Source organism: Photinus pyralis, unplaced genomic scaffold (genome assembly GCF_008802855.1).
Source record: "Photinus pyralis isolate 1611_PpyrPB1 unplaced genomic scaffold, Ppyr1.3 Ppyr1.4_LG1, whole genome shotgun sequence".
NCBI lineage: Eukaryota > Metazoa > Arthropoda > Insecta > Coleoptera > Lampyridae > Photinus > Photinus pyralis.
The window spans coordinates 6060728-6080868 of record NW_022170249.1 but is presented as its reverse complement, the minus strand read 5'-3'; the positions used below and the strand labels follow the sequence as shown (position 1 = coordinate 6080868).

The following is a 20141-nucleotide window of genomic DNA, read 5'->3' as shown; positions in this document are numbered from 1 at the left end:
CGTTACGTTTATATGCGTAATAATTGATGTGTTTACTAAATACGTGACGTTTTATGCGTTAAAGAAAGCCACTACGCGGGCTATTTTACATCGTTTAACCAATGACCTATTTGTAAAGCAGGGTTTTCCACAAAAAATACTCACGGATCACGGGACGCAATTTACTGCGAAACGTTGGGCTGAATGTCTAAGTGGGTTCGGGGTTAAAGTAGTACATTCATCAATTCGTCATCCGCAGAGCAACCCTGCCGAGAGGGTGATGCGCGAATTAGGAAGGTTATGCCGTACCTACTGCCACGACCACCATACCCGTTGGGCGTATGAATTATCAAATTTTGCGGGTTTCCTTAACGCCCTTGTCCACGAGTCCACCGGTTTTAGTCCCCAAGAGTTACAAATGAGTAGTGAGGCTATCAAGCTCCTGCCCACCAATTTGCAACCACCACAGAGCGATACGTTTTCTCCCGAGCTTAAACTAATAATGGCCCAAGAAACTTTGGAGGGTGCTGCTGCGCGAAGGAGTGCTCGTATCACCAAGCGTCCTTTTCCTAAATATGAGCCAGGGGAACTTGTGTTACTAAGAAGTAGTCCTACTTCATCTGCCATAAAAGCAGAGACTAAAAAGTTCCTGTTATTGTTTGAAGGCCCGTACCGTATAAAAAAGGCGTTAGGCGTGTTCACTTATGTATTGGTTAACCCCGAAAATGATTGTGAACGGGGAATTTTTCATATTTCCCATTTAAAAAAATATTTTGTTAGGACAGAGTGACAGAGGCAATACCGTACTTTTAACCTGGGGTGCGAGTTGTAGCAGAACCTTAATTTAAATTAATGCAAAAGGTAAAGTTTAAAATACGCGGGTATTGCCCGGATGTACGAACTGGTTTGCCGTAGTTGAAGCAGGCGCTGGAATGGGAATTGGATAGTTGATCTTTTAACGTAGTCACATTAAGCAACGTTTTACGCTAAAACCTTGAGGTTGTGGTGAAAATAATTTTTAATTATTACCAGCCAGCGCCTGGTTTAGGTATGTTCGCTCACAAGTCAGTAGTTACCCTAATGTAAATCTTTTAGTTTGTAAAGTTGTAAAAAATAAAGCCAACTCGTCCTGCCATCTTCTTTAGAACCCAACCCACCTACCAAGCTACCGGTGCAACATAATAAAGAAAAGTTGATACACTGTTTGACATTACCTGCCTCGGAAATTAAAGTACTCGGCCCCAAAAATGCACCAAAGAACAACCCGAATTCAGGAATTGTTTTTCTAATGATAACTTGCAATACATCACTCAGAATTTCTAGATAATAAGAATAATAATACTTCTTTATTAGTTACTATATACAAATGAAGTACTTTCAACGCATAAGAAGAAATAGATATTAAAAATTATGTTCAAGAGTCGATTATTACTGACAATTTTGTTACATTAGTGCAGAGCCGTCCTTAGTAAATGCGAGGCCTGGAGCGAAATATTTTTGCGGGGCCTTTTTTAACAATGATTTCCGAGGGGGGGGGGGGGGTTATGGAATACCTCCGAGGGGAGTGAGTCCGACTCCGGAAATTTTTGCAAAATTATACATGCAAAATCGTCATTTTAAGCACTTTGAATGACTGTCACGCGGCGAAGGGAGAGGAGATCATGCAAGAATGATTCACTCACCGGCGAGCGCGAGGGTTTGTTGGCGACTAATGACTATCACGTGCGAATGAGAATTTCGTTCGTAGGTTTTTTAATTAATCAATAGTTGAACATATTTCGCTGCTAATCAGACAGATATTTTATATTATACAGGGTGCCCATTATGTATGGAATGTAGTATATATCTTGGGAAATATCGAATATATATGAAATTATTCCCATAAATGCCAGCATTCAATTGTTTTTATTTCAGAAAACAAATGAGTAAGTAACGAAAAACAATTGAATTTTTTAAATGGCAATGCACCTTTTCATTAGGATCATTTGATAGATTTTTTTCCCTTTTCGATGATATAACATGTTAGTACCCTTATTCAAGAAAATTTTTTTAAAAAATGAATCATAATTAGATGAATAACATTAATCCAGATATCCTACATAAAAATAAAACAAATGAACGTGTACGTTTCTTATTAAACCTTGAAGACAAAACGAAATTAGCAGTAAAATGGTTTTCATCGCAATGAATGTTCAAAATGTTCACCATTCACTGCAAGGCAGTGGCATAACCTATCCCAAACAAGTTGTAAATCAGCATATGCATGATTAAAGCGCATTTTTGGTAATGCAGATCAGTATTTTATTAGCGAAGTTTAAAATTATCGCTCACGAGTAATTTTGGCTGCGTTAAATAATTCATTTTATTTAATTTCAATTAAGGGTACGTCTTAATTTTGTAAAACAAATCGCAAAGTAAATAATTAAGTTTTTATACTGGTAGCGGTATCTAACGGTAAAATTATAGCACCTCCAAAAACCATATCGAAATTATTTTCTTAAATTATCGATCTCACAAGTAATCTAACTCAAAATAGACTAGAGCCTGCACATCTACACTATAGCAGAAAGCTTTTAGTAATAATTTGAGTCTCTAGCTATTGTAGTTGCTAAGAACTCAGCCGGACAGCCAGCCAGCCAGAACGTATTTTTTCAAAAATGCGCTAAAAACTTGAAATAAAAATTAATTTCTTCTACACGGGTGCTAACGTGTTATGTCATTGAAAAGAGAAAAAAAATCTATCAAATGAGTCTAATGAAAATGTGCGTTGCTATTTAAAAAAATTCAATTATTTTCATTATTCATTTGTTTTCTGGAATAAAAGCAATGGAATGCTGCCTTATTATGGGAAATAAAATGTAACAACTTTCATATAAAAAATTGTTGTATACATTCGATCTTTACCGAAATATATACTATATTCCATACATAATGGGCACCCGGTATATTTATATATTAAAATATTATTATATTATTTTTATTTTCATTAAATAAAACCTTATATTTTTTTTCAGCGCGAGGCCTGGAGCGGCCGCTCCACTCGCTCCACCCTAAGGACGGCTCTGCCGGCATGTAGAAAGTGACATGACATGACCACACAACAGCATCAAATGCAGAATGTAATGCTATCTATTCTGTTACTGGCTAAAAAAATGTCATTTCTGATGTTCACTCTGATTTTATTTTCTGTGTCCTCTTTAATTAATCGGAAAAGAAGAATAATTCGATTGTTTGATTTTTATTCGATATGCCATTTTAAGGAATAAAATGAAATGGAACTATGTGATGACATAAACATAAAATAAAATCAGATTTAAATAAATAAAGAATAAATCTGATCTTATTCATTTTTTTAAAGTTGTTATCTTTATCACACAGGGGTTACCCGACAACTAAATAATTGTGCAAATAATTTTTTAATTAGCACTTTTGCCGCCGTCTACTAACTGGCCACCTCTCTCCCATCTCATTGGCCTTCAATTCAGATTCTCATTTAATGATAAGACACAAACTATAAAGATACTACCTTAAAATTTGCAATCTCCTCCTCCTCCGCCGAGACGGGATTAACAAATTTACTAATAAAGCTACTGATGTGTCCTTCGTTGTTGTTATTGGCGTTCGTGTCGTTCACGTCCGTCTTCTCCGCCTGCCCCAAATGGACGACGACCTCAAACGCGGCCTGAGCCCGATCGATCGCATTGCCGAAATCGTCCTCCTTGTTTAACAGCATTCGACTCATGACCCGTAAACTGAAAGACTTGGTGGTATTTTTACACTGCACCGACGCAATGTTAAATCCGTTCGCGAAGCCCTTGACGACCTGCGAAAATCGTTCGATTAAGCTGTATCGACGTAGGGCTTCGAGCAGCATGGCGGGGGACGTCTTGCGGAACTCGTGGTACACGAGAATGACGCCGTCCTTGGCGTCGCCCCGGTTCGCCTCCAGCCACGTGAGAAAGTCGGTGAGCGCCGAGATTTCGCTTTTCGTCTTGACGAATTTGTTTGTCTTGAGGTTCTTCAACATTCGATAGCGTCCGATGTTTATGATACGTAGGTTGTGACGTCGACGCGATCCCACGTTTAGATCGGAGAATGGCATAATGTGCTGAGAGAATTGGGAGGTCGTGGAGTAGGCGGCTATCTGGCATATTTCGTCTATGAGACGACGTCCCGTCGTATCGATACTCCATCCGATTAGTTTGTAGTTACCGTCGGGCACGCCTTTGGGGGCACGAGGTAAAACCTTCTCGTTGTCTTCTGCTACAATGTCTTCTGTTTGTACCATTTCGGTTGTATCTGCATTGAGGAAAAAGGAAAACAGGTTATCTTTTGCAACATTTGCGAGATAACTGGCATTGAATTAAAGGAATGGGATTTTGATAAAATTTAAAAAAAGTGTAAGTGATAAACACGTGGCCAAGACCCGCCCAAGGTAACCGAAATTTAAGTTAAAAATTAGTAAACAAATGTCATAATTTTGACAAAAAAATTCTCACCACAATTAATTATGTATCCTAAAGCACTAAAATTAATCACTAAATGAGGAATCGACTAGAATTCTAAACGTTTCTGCCCACCTTCTCTTCCGTATGTCAGGAAAACTGCTAATAATTTCGTGAAAATGCATTTTGCACGTGTGCTTTGTACGAGGCCAAATAGAGGGGAAAGGCAAGGCTATACGGAAAACTAAACAACACTCCCGCCTTCATTTAAATATTGTAAAAGGTAGAAAAGTTGCTTACCTAAAGGGAAAACACCGCTTTATTTTTAGTAGCTTTCAAAATTAACTACTGTACTTTGTTGATAATCTGATAATACCTACACTTGACTACGAGATAAACAATTATCATATGTTTTTTAAGGGCAATAAAATTTTGCAGTGAATCATGGCACATTTGATCATATTATTCCATATGATAAGCATGGCACTCTGCGATAATTTTCAGTAAAAATCCCCTATCGGCTTCCACTTCGCACCCACCTTCAGGGGTTGGCCCCAAATTTATACTGTTGGCGTCGAAGAAACGTCCAAGGTGTAGTACTGCAAATAAGGGCGTCTTCGCAACCATTACTTATAGAAGGGTCGTTTGGTGTCTTCTGATAGAATTAAACTTATATACTTATACTTATATGTTACCAGCAATCTGTATAATTCAAGTGCTATACCATAGTGTAAGAAAACTTATTGAACCGCTATTGGCGAGAAACTGGTCCTTCAGGGTTAAAATCGTCAAAATCTGAAAAGAAAACGAAAATTCCTGGGTTTTTAGTATACTTGACTATGTTGCGTTCGCCGCTCGAGGTCGAAAACTTGAATTATACATTGGGTTAACAACATAAGCAATCCCACAAAAAATCAGAACTACCGGATTTGACGCTTGGTACCCCCCATTTTCAGGAACAAAGTTACTGGACTATGTGGCCTGTAGAATCCATAATTTCAAACAGATCCAAGATTGGGCTACTACTTCAAAAGTTACAGCCCTTTGAATTTTCTTTCGAAATTGGTTTCTATAGTCTATAACTTTTAATTGAGAAGTCTAATCGAAAAAGTACGAATTGTTTTGGATTCAATTCAACGCACCAAAATTAATAAGAAAGTGTTTTCCCGAGAAATTTTGGTGCAGTCGATTTTTGGTAAAAAAGGAAGGTTGTACACTGCCTTTTTTTGAGGCCCGAAGAAAAAATTGTCTCAGATCGACCCGGAAACAATTTTTTTTTATAGAATGTGGCCTGTAGAATCCATAATTGTGTAGTCGATTATTGAAGTACAATTGCTCTTCCTACATGAAATGGCACATGTTCAACTGCTGCAATTGAGTCGGACGTGGCTATATTAAGGGCATAAATTAAAATGTTCTTGTGAAGGTAGTGTCGTACGTGGCGACATCTCATTGGAACTGGTTCAACTATTACAAGAATTAAACTTGGGAAAGTATAGGGATTGCCAAAGAGATGGCGCAAATGTACCGAATGCGTACACAAAAGACAATTCCAGACACTGGATCATTGAAGTACATTTGCTCTACAAATCCTACATGAAATTGCACATTTTCAACTGCCCTTTAAGGAAAATCGAGTCGGACGTGGCTATTAAGGGCATAAATTAAAATGTTCTTGTGAAGGTAGTGTCGTACGTGGCGACATCTCATTGGAACTGGTTCAACTATTACAACAATTAAACTTGGAAAAGTATAGGGATTGCCAAAGAGATGGCGCAAATGTACCAAATGCGTACACAAAAGACAATTCCAGATACTGGATCATTGAAGTACATTTGCTCTACAATTCCCACATGAAATTGCACATTATCAAATGCCCTTTAAGGAAATGGCCTGTAGATTCCATAATTTCAAACAGTTCCAAGATTGGGCTACTAGTTCAAAAGTTACAGCCCTTTATATTTTCTTTCGAAATTGGTCTATAACTTTTGATTGAGAAGTCTAATCGAAAAAGTACGAATTGCTTTGGATTCAACGCACAAAAATTGAAAAGAAAAACTGCCATTTTTTTAGCCCCGAAGAAAAAATTGTCTCAGATCGACCGGGAAAAAACATTTTCTTATAGAATGTGGCCTGCAGAATCCATAATTTCAAACAGTTCCAAGATTGGGCTACTAGTTCAAAAGTTACAGCCCTTTGAATTTTTTTTCGAAATTGGTTTCTAGTCTATAGCTTTTGATTGAGAAGCCTAATCGAAAAAGTACGAATTGTTTTGGATTCTACGCACCAAAATTAATAAGAAAAAGTGTTTTCCCGAGAAATTTTGGTGCAGTCGATTTTTGGTAAAAAAGGAAGGTGCCTTTTTTTGAAAATAAAAATACGGAAGCATAAAATTAGGCGTCCTTCAGAAGTGATTTAAAAGTAAACAGTACACAAACAATACACCTAAATCCCTATGTCTTCTTAATAAATAGCACTGTATATAAGGTATAAACGCGGAGTACACTCATAGACTAAATAGTGTAATTAGTCCATGCTCATATTAACAGTTTGACATTATTCATCAAGAAATTCTGATAATTTTAGTGGGAAGAATGCGGTCACATATGCATCTTAGCGCATGGGCGGCGATGTACTTATACCTACAGCCGTAAGCGTAGGCAATGAAGCACTTCCCATCTCATCAGTATGTAATCTACTAGTACATTTAATTCTATTACAAACAAAGCTACACAATATATTTAAAGTTTAGGTGCAGCCTTAAGGAGAGGTCCCAATTTTTGAGCAAGCATAATATTTCCAGTCACTTTCAATTTTCCCTTCAAAAAGGCTTGTTGCGGATTTAATTTACCAACGGATAATTCCACGAAATCGTCATCTGATACAACCAGTGTAGTATTTGGTTTCACATCTTGCCCGGCTCCTTCATATATGGATGCCGATTTTAAATCCATTGCTATAAAACGTAATCAATATGTATATGCTCTTATTTCTACGTATGTTTCGAAGTTGTTTCAAAAACAGTGTAATGTAAATTAAACTTACTCCATTCTTTAACAATTTCTCCATCCTTAGTGATTTTCACTAAAAAAATTCCATTTACGCTCTTTGCTTGATCTGGCTGTACTTTTATTTGATCATTAATATATTCAAAGACCGCATCACTCTTCAAAGTACTTGCTGTTACTTTATTTTGTATTATTCCTGTCTTGATAGCATTTAGATCAACGTAAGCACCTGGAAATCACCTTATCAATAAATTTATGAATGTAAAGTCAAGTTCACAATCAATGACCCTAAACCCGCAATAGAAAATAAAGTTTTCCACCTGCAATAGCAGCAGTGCCATTTTCAACAACCACAGTTTCAAAATGAATTCGATTTCCATTTCTCCACATGTCAATGCGCAATGTTTGACCTGGAATAACCACCTTTGTGAATCGAGCCTAAAAGAGAGACAATAAAGGACGTGGAGAAATTAATTTCGTTTTCTTACTTTAACCGCCCTAAAAAGCTTCTGGTCGTAAGACGCGAATGCACCCATTACCAATCGAACCGAAATACCCAAGGTACACAAACCGTGCAATATTGGTGTCTCGTACCCGGCAATTGCAGAAAAGTTGGGATCGATATGCAATGGATTAGTATCGCCTGCAAATGAGCCAGATTAAAACTTAAGGTCTAATGCGTCTTACCGGATAATCTGTAAAGTGCTGCTTGGTCGATTGTTGTTTTGTAGGAGAGGGATAGGTCGGGTTTACGGTCTGGTTTCGGTACACAAGGTACGATTTTTTTTCCAGTTCTGGGCCCTCCAAAGTTACCAGCGCCAATAGCAAACGAAACACACTGATTTCGCATAATCAACGCCCCTTGCTCATTGTAACTGTTAACTAAACGTTAAGTTTGAATACTCAGATTTCAATTGCTGAACTAATCTTACTATCGGTAACAATTGCGGCACCAGACCCCTTATCCAGTGTCTCCACTATCTTGGGATTGTTTAGTAATGTACCAGCCTCGGGAGGGCTGTTGTAGATCTCCAGGTATTGTTCACCATGAAGCATATTTTCAAGAGAAATTGTTTTTCCGGGAATTGTATTCAAACGTCGGAAAGAGGTTACAGCATGCATACTAGGTAAAATGTAAAAAGACGGAATTACGCTGAAGTTCTGGTGATTTTCGTACAATAACTTTAGCTCCTCTGGATTCTGAACGGATGCGCCCACTAATTAACACAAACACATTACTTTGTCAAACAATTTATTGAAAGACCTACCTCCGAGCGCGTACAAAATAAGATCTTTAGAGGAAAATGTGAACAAAGCGCCTTCGCTGGAGGAAGTGGGTGTTTGTTCGCCTTTCCTTAGATACTCCAGTTTTTCTACCAAAGCTACGCGAGATGCCGATAATGAAACTAGGGGCACTGCATTTTTCATGTTCGTAATCTCTGGCCAATTCGCTTGCACACTTTCAATTGTGGCAGGGTCGGTGATACGTTGACGAATTAGGCACCCTTTAGAACGATATATTTGTGACTTCCCGGCCCATCCGGCGGCCGATTCTATTATTGTACCATTCTCTTGACAACTTTCGTGGCACAAATACGCCTGAAAAAATATTGCCACAAATAAGTAGGTATACAAAACTTTTTATTGACAATAAAAAATCAAGCAATACGCTATTACATTCATCAAACGTTCTGGATGGCTTGTGAACAAATGAAACAAAAATATTTAACGCCCCACAAAAGTCTGGCAAAAGATTTAGTTTTATTTTTGATATTTAAGAAAAACGTGTACCACTAAAATCACCCTTATTTTTCATCCCTGGCGTTTTTTTTATTTGACAAAAAAGCATCTGGTTCAGGAATATTACTAAAGAAAACGTCTATTGCTAACAAATGAGCTCTTTCTGAACATATCCTATAATTTTCCACAATCTCAAAGTATGAAGAACCCCTTGTAACAGAGGGTGATCGCTTTAGGCTTTAAATTTTTTGTTCAACTTACAAATTTGCCGGAAATTTTATATGTGTACCGCTTCATAATGAAATCTAGAATCTAGAAACCGTTACGACAGAGCATATGGCATAGGTATAAAAAACCGAGTGTCCGTATATGAACCTTCAATCAGCGAATAGACTAGAAAAGATTTGGTGGGAGAGTAGGATTCTTAGCTGGACCTTTAGAGATTAAGTGTATAACAATTAATCTTTTGCAACGAAATAAAAAAAAAATTATTATCAGTGCGCAGTAGAAATTAAATTTTACAAGCGCATTTAAGGACCAATACTTACAACAACAGGTGCAATCAATTCCGGTTTCAATTCCTGGTACAAGTCTTCAGGAAGAAGACCTTGTGTAAGTCTGCTACCGGCAGTGGGAACAATTACGTTGCAGTACACATTCTTTGCCGCACCCTCAATTGCGAGTGTATTAGCTAAACCTACTACGCCCGTTTTTGCAGCCGAATAATTGGCTTGACCAAAGTTGCCATAAAGACCCGAACCCGAAGATGTCATAATAATTCTACCATACCCTTGCTTTTTCATAACCGGAAATGCGGCCTGAGTTGTCTTGAAACTTCCCTTCAAGTGCACATTTTGAATTATATCTAAAAATGTTATAAACTACATCAGGCTATTATAATAATTAATTGTACGTACCCCAATCATCTTCAGTAAGGTTTGCAAAACTTTTATCTCGTAGAATACCAGCATTGTTTACAAGGATATCCACCCGCCCGTAGTTATCAAGAGCAGTTTTAATAATTTTCGACCCCTCGGTTACGGAATCATAGTTGGCAACTGCGGTACCACCTGTAATACCTATGTAATTACTGCAAAAATGTGCAACCTTACTGACCTGCTTGTTTAATTTCATTAACAACGCCATCTGCTGCTTTCTGTCCGGTTCCTCCTCCATGAGGATCACCGCCCAAGTCGTTTACAACAACCTTAGCACCTCTGGATGCGAACAACAAAGCATATGCGCGTCCTAAACCCGCACCAGCACCAGTAATAACCGCAACTTTACCATTAAATCTCAAATTGGACATTTTGTGTTCAAGCGAAACGTAGGTCAGAACTCGACTGTGGTTATCAGTCCACAAATAATATTGTCCCTACGTTGTACATATATAAAAATTAAAAGTGCGCAAAGTTCAGATATTTATCAAGAGAAAGTTATCAAAAAGTTAATGACCTTTTCCAATGTAAGTTTCTCTAGTCCATCCCTTACAGTAATTGTAAACCAACGATATAAGCCGAATCTTACTACATGTTACAGTCTCGATTCAGTAGTAGTACCTACTTTGAATCTCAGAAGACCCAAAAGTGTCCTATTCCCTATTCCCAATTAACTTTTCTATCTAGTAAATTAAATCACCCAGTTTTAGCCTTGAAAAAGTGGAGGCCGAGACCAAAAATTGAGAGTTGAATTGTATTGGACAAAACCTCATAGCAGAATCCGGAGACAGCCGTGCTAAAAGTTTCCTATTCCAAAGAATATCGCTTGCCATCCAACGTGGAAACGCCGCTAGCGTTAGGGGCACCCTCCCAGATCATCCAGGAATCGACGAAATATTTTTATTGTGAAAATGAATCATGTAACATTGTATAAGATGTATATCCTTAATTTAGTTATTAATGCGCCGTGTATTCAATGCTTAGGATCTTTACCTTATAAGTATTGGATTAACGTTTCACAAAGGATGCTAAAAATGATTGTTAGCTAAATTGAAAACTCACCTAATTTTAATTTGTTAATAATAAATAAATAATAAAAATTAAAAAAATAAATAGCAAACAAAACAACAATTTTTTTGCCAATATTATGAAAATTACAAACGAGGTACCCAATAAATTGTTGAATGTGGTATATTTTTATATTTTTACCCGGTCGTTTCCTGAATTCAACGCGGTCAATGTAGCAACTCTAATCTGATTATATTGCTCCTGATTTGGTGGGAAAAAGTCATGTTGGCTTATCAACATAGGCGATTGTATTGTTTGGTTTGGAATACATTTGCATTTGATGTTGGATAATATTGTGTTATAGTTGGGTGGCCATAGTTAATAAATCGCAAGTCTAACGGCATTTAACGAGCCATTTTGGAAACGTGCGTTTATAAGGGTAAAAATGTCTGCTGAACCCGAATTCGGATGTTGCCAAGCTATGATTTTTGGCTAATTTCAAAATGGCCGCCAATATGGCGGCCAAATATATAAATTTTTATGCCAGACGCATTTTACATAGTTTTTCGGATTGAGGTGTTAAAAAAACATACAGGAGGCACAGAAAATTGCAAAACTTATATATTGGGTACATTGTACAGACAACATCAGTAGGTAACAATATAGAGATAATTCTGACGGCAAATGTATTACCTACATTTCGTTCAAAAATTTTAACGGAACTTAAATTTCTTCATCATTCTGCTCATTTTTTTTTACGATTGAAGCAGTCGCCAAGACACTTGTAGATATTTGTACACTTTTAGTTCATAGCATATTTTATTTAGCCAAGTTTTTAAGAGGACTAGTCTGATCATTCGATTCTTCAGTATCCCTTATCGCATTTGCGAAACAATATGTATGGTACAAAATGTCCCCGGCTACAGCATCATGGAGAAGATGCAACTCTACGCCCTTCTGTACCCACTGCACCCAATGTAAATTTCCATAAGAGCGCCCGCCTAAAAAACTGAAGTTGTTTTTGAAAAATAAAATTTTATATTAATACTCGTACGTAATATATAAATTTTATATTTTATAAACTTAGACCTTTATCTACAAAATGTTCGGAATATTTTTTTAAAAAAGTTTATAGCAACTGAATACCGGCTGTTTAAAGATTAGATATTTTGCACCGACTATTGCGCTAACCTGTTTTATTGTTTTACTCTCGATCAAGACGATTTATGGAAAAAGTAAACCGACAGTTTTCTAGATAAGTTACTTCTGAACATTACTCCAAAAAATGAAATCATATTTTTTGTAAATAAAGTCAGTATCTTGGCGGGGGGTAAATAAACAATTCGAGTGTAGCAAGTGGCGCCGCTGCACTGTGTCGGTGGGAACCGAGGGGTGAACCACTTAGTTAATTCGGTGTACAAATAGTAGTTAATGCATCAAAATTAACTATTAATGTAGTTAATATATTCTGTAAATGCAGTTAATTTCAAGTTAATTCAGTTAATGTAATTTAATGTGGTTAATGCTATTAAGTTTGTTAATGTAATTAATTTACATTTAATGCCATTTAATACTACTTGAAATACTACTATAGGTAGTGGCTATATAGCATGTGAAAAAACAAATTTTGAACCTGTAGACCACGAGCCACCAATATGAAACCCTCTCCCCCCTGTGGGAATTTATGACTTATACTTTTTTTTGTTGGCGTTACCTACCAGATTAAGAATTCAATTGTTTGCCCTTTTTAAATTACAGTATATTCGGGGAAATTAAGAAATACTGAAAAATGTAAAAAAATTAATGAATTTTTTATTTTGTTCAACTAACAACATATGATTTTATAGTATCATTTGTAATCAACTGTCATTTTCTTCCTCCTCGTGTATTAAGTCGTCTAAGTTTAGTACTTCTGGTTCATCTTCATCTTCAAATTCATCCAGTTCAAAGCTTTCTGGAACGTCAAGCAGTTCGGGAGGCAACTGATCTCCTTTAATCCAATCAAACATAAGCTCACCATTCTCCAACTTCCACCCATGTCCTACTGGAGTTGGTGTGGAGGGTTTAGCTACATGTGCGTTATTCCATACGTAACATTGGTAGTTGACACGTTTTATGTGGTTTTCTAATGACGTTTTGCATGGGGGAAGTAGACTTAAATCCACACCTTTATTGTTGGGCAGAGAAAATGTAGTTGTGGGACAATACTTTTGTGAAAACAAAATCAAACCGTAGTTTGTTTATATCTGTGTATTCCTTATTACTGTACAAGCAACAGACGAATTCTTCCAGGCCGGTCAGTAACGTGCCTGTAATTGTCGGTGATTCTCCTAATGATGTAAGGATAGGTACAAACTTTGAAAACTTTTCCAATTTAGATTTCACGGACAACTTTTACAACAAGTTAATCCGTCTTCACTAGTAAAGCAAGTGCACTCTTATTACTATGTGAAAAGTAAAGATTCCTCCCATGTAAGTAGTGGACATATTTGTGCTGAGCCCATTCATTATGTAGCAGGTTAACCAGTTGTTCCTTATTTTTGCCATTAGCAAGGAATTTTTTCCAATCCTGTGGAATCTTGGTTTTAGGCCCTCTTATTAAAAACGTATTTTGCAATTCAAAAAGGGCACTGTGAATGTAGAATTGATTAGGCCCAACTTTTGGCATTGCGTATTATATGGCTAAAACTATGCACTCGACTATGCCCATATTGAATTTCATGCAATTCAGTTTATAACTAACGGAGATGTCAAAATGGCGTTCTTTATTTTTTTACGTGCATTGCCAATTCACGAACTCCGATCTATAACTCTGATAAAGAATCCAAATGCAAAATTTCATCATAATCTGCGGTCTATTCGTTTTCGTGCTAATGAACAGATCTCGGGACAGATGGACAGGCACCGCAAAATTATAAACTCTCTAGGTCCTAGGAGATCGTCAATAATTTGAAAATGGTTATTTAAAATATTTTTGCTATAAAGAATATAATAACCTGTCATATATCATTGAATTTATAGATAGTTATAAATTCAATGATATTATGTAATAATACACAGGGTGTTCCATATCAAAGTCACATTTTTGTTATCATCTGAAAAATGCGATATGGTTTTGTTTTTTTAATTGCAGATTTGAATTCGTTGGAAAAAATACGCAATTTTTATTTATATATATAGTTGGAAAAAACTTAAATATTTACCAACGTTTATTAAAAAGCACAAAATTTAATAACAAACAAAATTTGCCGAGGAAAATGTAAAACCCTAATTTAAATTAATTCACAGCTTTTTTGGGACACCCTGTATATCACCACAGGATATATTTTCATACATTTTCCGAACTAGCTATGAAGTTAATTAACCAACTCTTACGTATATATAAGTAATAAATTATGGAAAACAATTTAATACTAAATAGTACACAATACAATAGATAGTGGCGCCATCGTGCTGTATTTGTGAACTAGTGCAAAATTCGGCCTGGCAACATCCAGAATCGGATTTCAGTACATTTTTTTACATCTAAAAAACCATGTGGCCTAAATGGCTCATAAAATGCCGTTAGAACTAAGAAACAGAGTCGTTTTTCGATTTGGCCACTTAACTATTAAGTTTGGTTGAGTTAGAAGCACATTCATTTGTGAAATTTGGTTGTTCATTGTTGGGACACCCTGTATTTTATTGACTTGTTGATGAACCGTTTGACCATAGCTATCAAAATGATAAAATTCTCCGAGGGGAACGCGCTTGTTTTATTTATCAGCCAGCGTGTATTCACAAAAACAACAGTTGGCCTTCTGACCTGGTACATGTTGCGTTTCACTTAATTTATCAGAGCCCAAACAGCACATCCGTACCCCTTCACGAATAAAAAATGATGAATCTTAATTTATCTACATTTTAAATAAAATATTGTAAGCGCTCAAATCGACTTCAAATTTTCGACACGGTGATTACATTCTATTTTAAAGTTTTTTTAATTTTCGGATTTCCTCAAAAATCAAGTTAAACAATAAATGAAAAAATTAAAAAATCATAGGCCTTTGAAAAGCACGTTTACTCAGTTTTTCATTATGAGCAACTTTTCTTAAAAACCTATGTGCGTATCTCGCCCGCAAAGAGCACTTTACTGATGGTATGCAAAAAACGTTTTTTGAAAATTACAAAAGCACCCTTGATTTTTCGAAACTAAAATTATCACACAAATTAGTTGCCAACCAAGCAGGGTTGATCCGCAGAAGCTTAAAATTCAATTCGAGAAAATTCGGATTTGTCTTTTAAGGCCACCTGATATATACGGTGTCCATTTTTCGAGTGCCACTATGGGGATATCGCTTATCTTAAGAGATAGAAACTTGGTTAAATTAGGGCAAAGTTGCGAATTTTCGTGCTGAATAATAATCTAAAAAGAAATTTATAATATCTTCAATAGTTTGGAAAATATGGCAAAAAATCGAAAATTTCTGATTTTCATTTTTAAGTTTTTCATGGTAAACTAATTGTACTAGACATTTCTAATTAACACATAATTCAGACACTTTTTAATGGAGATTTCGAATATGGCATCCCGTTTTTAATAACTTTCAAGATAACGGAGAAACACGTGAAAACTTTAGTTTTTTTATGGGCGCCGTTTTGGATTTTGACATTTTGAGATTAGGTCTTTTTTTTCTCTTTACAACGATATATCACACATGGTTCAGTATCACATTTTTTCTAAAAATAAAATTTTCATTTTATGCGAAGAGTACTATGCAAAAACAAAACGTTCTTTTGTTGTGAACAAAACATTGACTTATTTCAAGCAACGTGTCATTTACGTCTGTGCTAGTTTTATTGCTAAAATATTATTTATTTTTCATTTGCCTATTATATGTGAATTATATCTGTCATATGTGATATATAAAAGCAGTCTATTATGCTTTACTTTAATGTTGGGCGACTTACAATCCCTCGGGCTCTGTCGCACTCGGCATAAATATCGTCTTAATGCCCTTGATGCATAAATAACTATTATTCTTATGTATTTTGTTCTAATTTGAATTATAATTTTCAGAATTTTCTGCAAAACGAAGGTTCAATTCTGTTCATATGAAAATCGAATTTTCTCAACACATCTAGTTCCCTGATGCCAACGCTGCAACCGGACATATGCATCAAACTGTCAAACTTTTGTTCACAATAAAAGAACGTTTTGTTTTTCCAAAGCACTCTTCCAAAAAAATTAAATATTGTATTTTAGGAAAAATGTGATACTGAACCACCATGTGTGATATATCGTCGTAAAGAGAAAAAAAGACGTAATCTTAAAATCTCAAAATTAAAAATGACGCTCATAAGAAAAATTAAAGTTGCCACGTGTTTCTCTGTCATCTTAAAAGTTATTTAAAACGAGATGTCACATTCGAAATCTCCATTGAAAAGTGTTCGAATAATGTGTTAATTAGAAATGTCTAATACGACTAGTTTATCATGAAAAAATTAAAAACGAAAATCAAAAAGTTTCGTTTTTTTGCGATATTTTCAGAACTATTGATGATATTTTAAATTTCTTTTCAGATGGTTATTCAGCAGGGAAATTCGCAACTTTGCCCCCATTTAACCAACTTTCTCTCTCTTAAGGTAAGTGAGATCCCCATCGTGGCACTTGAAAAATGGACACCGTGTATAATACAACGTGCAAGGTTGGGGACACAAAATCCCTAGAATTGCCGGGTTCATACAGGAAAAATATCCCGGTTCTATAAAAATTGCATGCAATTGATCAGTTGGCTTTGAAGTGCAACTTTGCAATTTTCATTGCTCCATGTTAAGTGGCCTTTACAAGTGTTGACCAAACAAGGGGGGGGGGGGGGCACTGTATATACAATAACATTCAGTCTGACAGGTCAAACGGTTATTGAATTAATCTATTTATAACTAGCCCAAAGAAGAAGGTATAGAAACAAAATGAAATCAAAACTTAATTCCCGGAATAGTCAATCCAATACTAGTTAGAGACATACCACAGATATATTCTTTACGTATATCTGTGGACATACTAATGATCGCACATGATCATTCTTTGCTTTGGGATTATTATCACAAACTTTTTGTGTTGCTTGTTACTCCTTTACAGCAGCTACTTCCATCACTTTGCTTCCCCAATATAGTAGGTACATTAATTTGTATTGCCCATGTTTCCGCACCCAGCGTACACTTTCTATTTGCCTCTATTAAGTATGCATACAAACGAATAGTTATAAGTTGTATTTATGTTCCTTACAAAATGATAACAAATATATTTGAAAACTACACAACCCCACGTGAACGGAATGTAAAACACATTTACATTTAATTCTACTACACTATGATACAACAAAAATTCAAAGAATAAGTGGAATACATTTAAAGTTTAGGTGCAGCTTTAAGGAGAGGTCCCAATTTTTGAGCAAGCATAATATTTCCGGTCACTTTCAATTTGCCCTTCATAAATGCTTGTTGCGGGTTCAATTTACCAACGGCTAATTCCACGAAATCGTCATCCGATACGACCAGTGTTGTATTCGGTTTCACATCTTTTCCCGCTCCTTCGTATATCGATGCCGATTTTAGATCCATGGCTAAAACGTAATCATTTGTAACGGTGTAGTATTGCAAACAAACTTAAACTTACTCCATTCTTTAACAATTTCTCCATCCTTTGTGATTTTCACTAAGAAAATTCCATTTACGCTCTTTGCTTTATCGGGTTGCACTTTCACTTGGTCATTAATATATTCAAAGACTGCATCGCTCTTCAAAGTACTTGCTGCCAATTTATTTTGCATTATTCCTGTCTTGATAGCCTTTAGGTCAACGTAAGCACCTGGAAATTATGATTACCTTATCAATAAATTTATGGATGACAATAGAGAATTAAAGGGAAAAGTGAGGTTATAAATAAGCGGAGTAAAGTTCACAATTAATGAAACGTGAGAGGTAAATTAAACCCACTTGAATTTGTTGATAGGAAATAAAGTATCTTACCTGTAATAGCAGCGGTGCCATTCTCAACAACGATCGTTTCAAAATGAATTCGATTTCCATTTCTCCACATGTCCACGCGCAATGTTTGGCCTGGGATCACCACTTTCGTGAACCGTGCCTAAAAGTGTGACAATAAGGACGTGGAAAAACTAATTTCCCTTCTTACTTTAACCGCCCTAAAGAGCTTCCGGTCGTAAGACGCGAATGCACCCATTACTAACCGAACCGAAATACCCAACGTACACAAACCGTGCAAAATTGGTTTCTCATACCCGGCGATTGCAGAAAAGTTAGGATCGATATGCATTGGATTAATATCGCCTACACATGAGTCAGATTAAAAGTTAACGTCTAGTGCCTTACCGGATAATCTGTAAAGTGCCGCTTGGTCGATTGTTGTCTTGTAGGATAGGGATAGGTCGGGTTTACGGTCTGGTTTCGGTACACAAGGTACGATTTTGTTTCCAGTTCTGGGCCCTCCGAAGTTACCAGCGCCAACAGCAAACGTAACACACTGATTTCGCATAATCAACGCCCCTTGCTCATTGTAACTGTTAACTAAACGTTAAGTTTTAAAACTCAGATTTCAATTGCTGCACTAATCTTACTTTCCGTAACAATTGCGGCACCAGACCCCTTATCCAATGTCTCTACGATTTTGGGATTGCTTAGTAATGTACCGGCCTCGGGAGTGCTATTGTAGATCTCTAGGTATTGTTCACCATGAAGCATATTTTCAAGAGAAATTGATTTTCCGGGTATTGTATTAAGTTGTGACGAAGACATCACCGCTTGCAAACTAGGTAAAATGTAAAAAGACGGAATTGAACCAAAGTTCTCGTGATTTTCGTACAACAACTTTAACTCCTCTGGATTCTGAACGGATGCCCCCACTAATTAACAAAACACATTATCTTTGTCAAGCAATTGAAAGAAGTACCTCCGAGCGCGTACAAAATTAGATCTTTAGAAGAAAACGTAAATATATCGCCTTCTCTGGATGAGGTGGGTGGTTCTTCCCCTTGCCTTAAATGCTCCAGTTTTTCCGCCAAATCTGCAAGAGATGCCGATAGTGAAACTCGGGGAACCGCATTTTTCATGTCTGTAATCTCTGGCCATTTCGCTTCCACATTTTCAATTGTGGCAGGATCGGTGATACGTTGTCGAATAAGGCCACCTTTAGAACGGCATATTTGTGACTTCCCGGCCCATCCGGCGGCCGATTCTATTATTGTACCATTCTCTTGACAACTATCGTGGCACAAATAAGCCTGCAAACATATTACCATAAATAACTATGATATACAAAACCAGTGTGTCAGTCCTTAAAATGTGTACAGCCTTTTTTTTAAATTATTTTAATACTTAATAATAATAATAATATTTTTATTCCATGGACCGTGGTATAGGTATAGGACATGTCAAATACACATAATTACTAACAGACAAATAATATCACAGTTAAGCATGTTCAAGGAACTCTTTGATATTGTAAAAACAGTGATTATTTAAGTATAGAAGTAATCTCTTATTAAAGTTATTTAGTGTATTGCAGCATTTAATTTGTTCGGGTAATTTGTTAAACATTTTTACTCCCAGTACTCCGAAGCTCTGGATAGGACACATAGGAAATTGTAACTGGGAATTAGTTTATAATTTACAGTTGTAACTGGGAATTATGCTAATTTACAGTTGTAACTGGGAATTATGCTAATTTACAGTTGTAACTAGGAATTAGTTTATAATTTACAGTTGTAACTAGGAATTAGTTTATAATTTACAGTTGTAATTGGGAATTACACTAATTTACAGTTGTAACTGGGAATTATGCTAATTTACAGTTGTAACTGGGAATTAGTTTATAATTTACAGTTGTAATTGGGAATTACACTAATTTACAGTTGTAACTGGGAATTAAACTAATTTACCGTTGTAACTGTCAAGGATAATTCCCAGTTACAACTGTAAATTAGTATAATTTCCAATTACAACTGTAAATTATAAACTAATTC

General features: G+C 36.1%; 3 protein-coding genes across 6 annotated transcripts; all 3 read right to left on the bottom strand.

Moving 5' to 3' along the window:
• Positions 1-2925: 2925 nt before the first annotated feature.
• On the bottom strand, positions 2926-4827 carry LOC116159970 (maternal protein exuperantia-like). 3 transcript variants are annotated; one of them, XM_031473080.1, is made up of 2 exons: positions 4725-4827; positions 2926-4278 (listed from the first exon to the last, which is right to left on the bottom strand). In XM_031473080.1, the coding sequence occupies exon 2, from the start codon at positions 4265-4267 to the stop codon at positions 3491-3493; it is 777 nt and encodes a 258-aa protein (XP_031328940.1). In that variant the 5' UTR covers positions 4268-4278; positions 4725-4827; the 3' UTR covers positions 2926-3490. The 3 variants fall into 3 exon arrangements, with proteins under 3 accessions (XP_031328940.1, XP_031328939.1, XP_031328938.1); XM_031473079.1 differs by lacking the exon at positions 4725-4827 and adding an exon at positions 4560-4697; XM_031473078.1 differs by lacking the exon at positions 4725-4827 and adding an exon at positions 4479-4639 and having other exon boundaries at positions 2931-4278.
• A 2269-nt stretch (positions 4828-7096) lies between these two features.
• Positions 7097-10573, bottom strand: LOC116159796 (peroxisomal multifunctional enzyme type 2-like). 2 transcript variants are annotated; one of them, XM_031472878.1, is made up of 10 exons: positions 10289-10573; positions 10090-10242; positions 9721-10037; positions 8701-9031; positions 8365-8649; positions 8120-8314; positions 7921-8075; positions 7753-7870; positions 7470-7661; positions 7097-7380 (listed from the first exon to the last, which is right to left on the bottom strand). In XM_031472878.1, the coding sequence occupies exons 1-10, from the start codon at positions 10479-10481 to the stop codon at positions 7166-7168; spliced, it is 2154 nt and encodes a 717-aa protein (XP_031328738.1). In that variant the 5' UTR covers positions 10482-10573; the 3' UTR covers positions 7097-7165. The 2 variants fall into 2 exon arrangements, with proteins under 2 accessions (XP_031328738.1, XP_031328739.1); XM_031472879.1 differs by lacking the exon at positions 7097-7380 and having other exon boundaries at positions 7562-7672.
• A 6781-nt stretch (positions 10574-17354) lies between these two features.
• LOC116158989 (peroxisomal multifunctional enzyme type 2-like) lies at positions 17355-19400 on the bottom strand (the record flags this gene model as incomplete). Its single annotated transcript, XM_031471875.1, is given in 7 exon segments — positions 17355-17723; positions 17777-17968; positions 18130-18247; positions 18296-18450; positions 18493-18687; positions 18738-19022; positions 19070-19400. Coding segments are annotated over 7 exon segments (1491 nt in total), but the record flags the coding sequence as incomplete, so codon positions are not given.
• Positions 19401-20141: the final 741 nt, after the last annotated feature.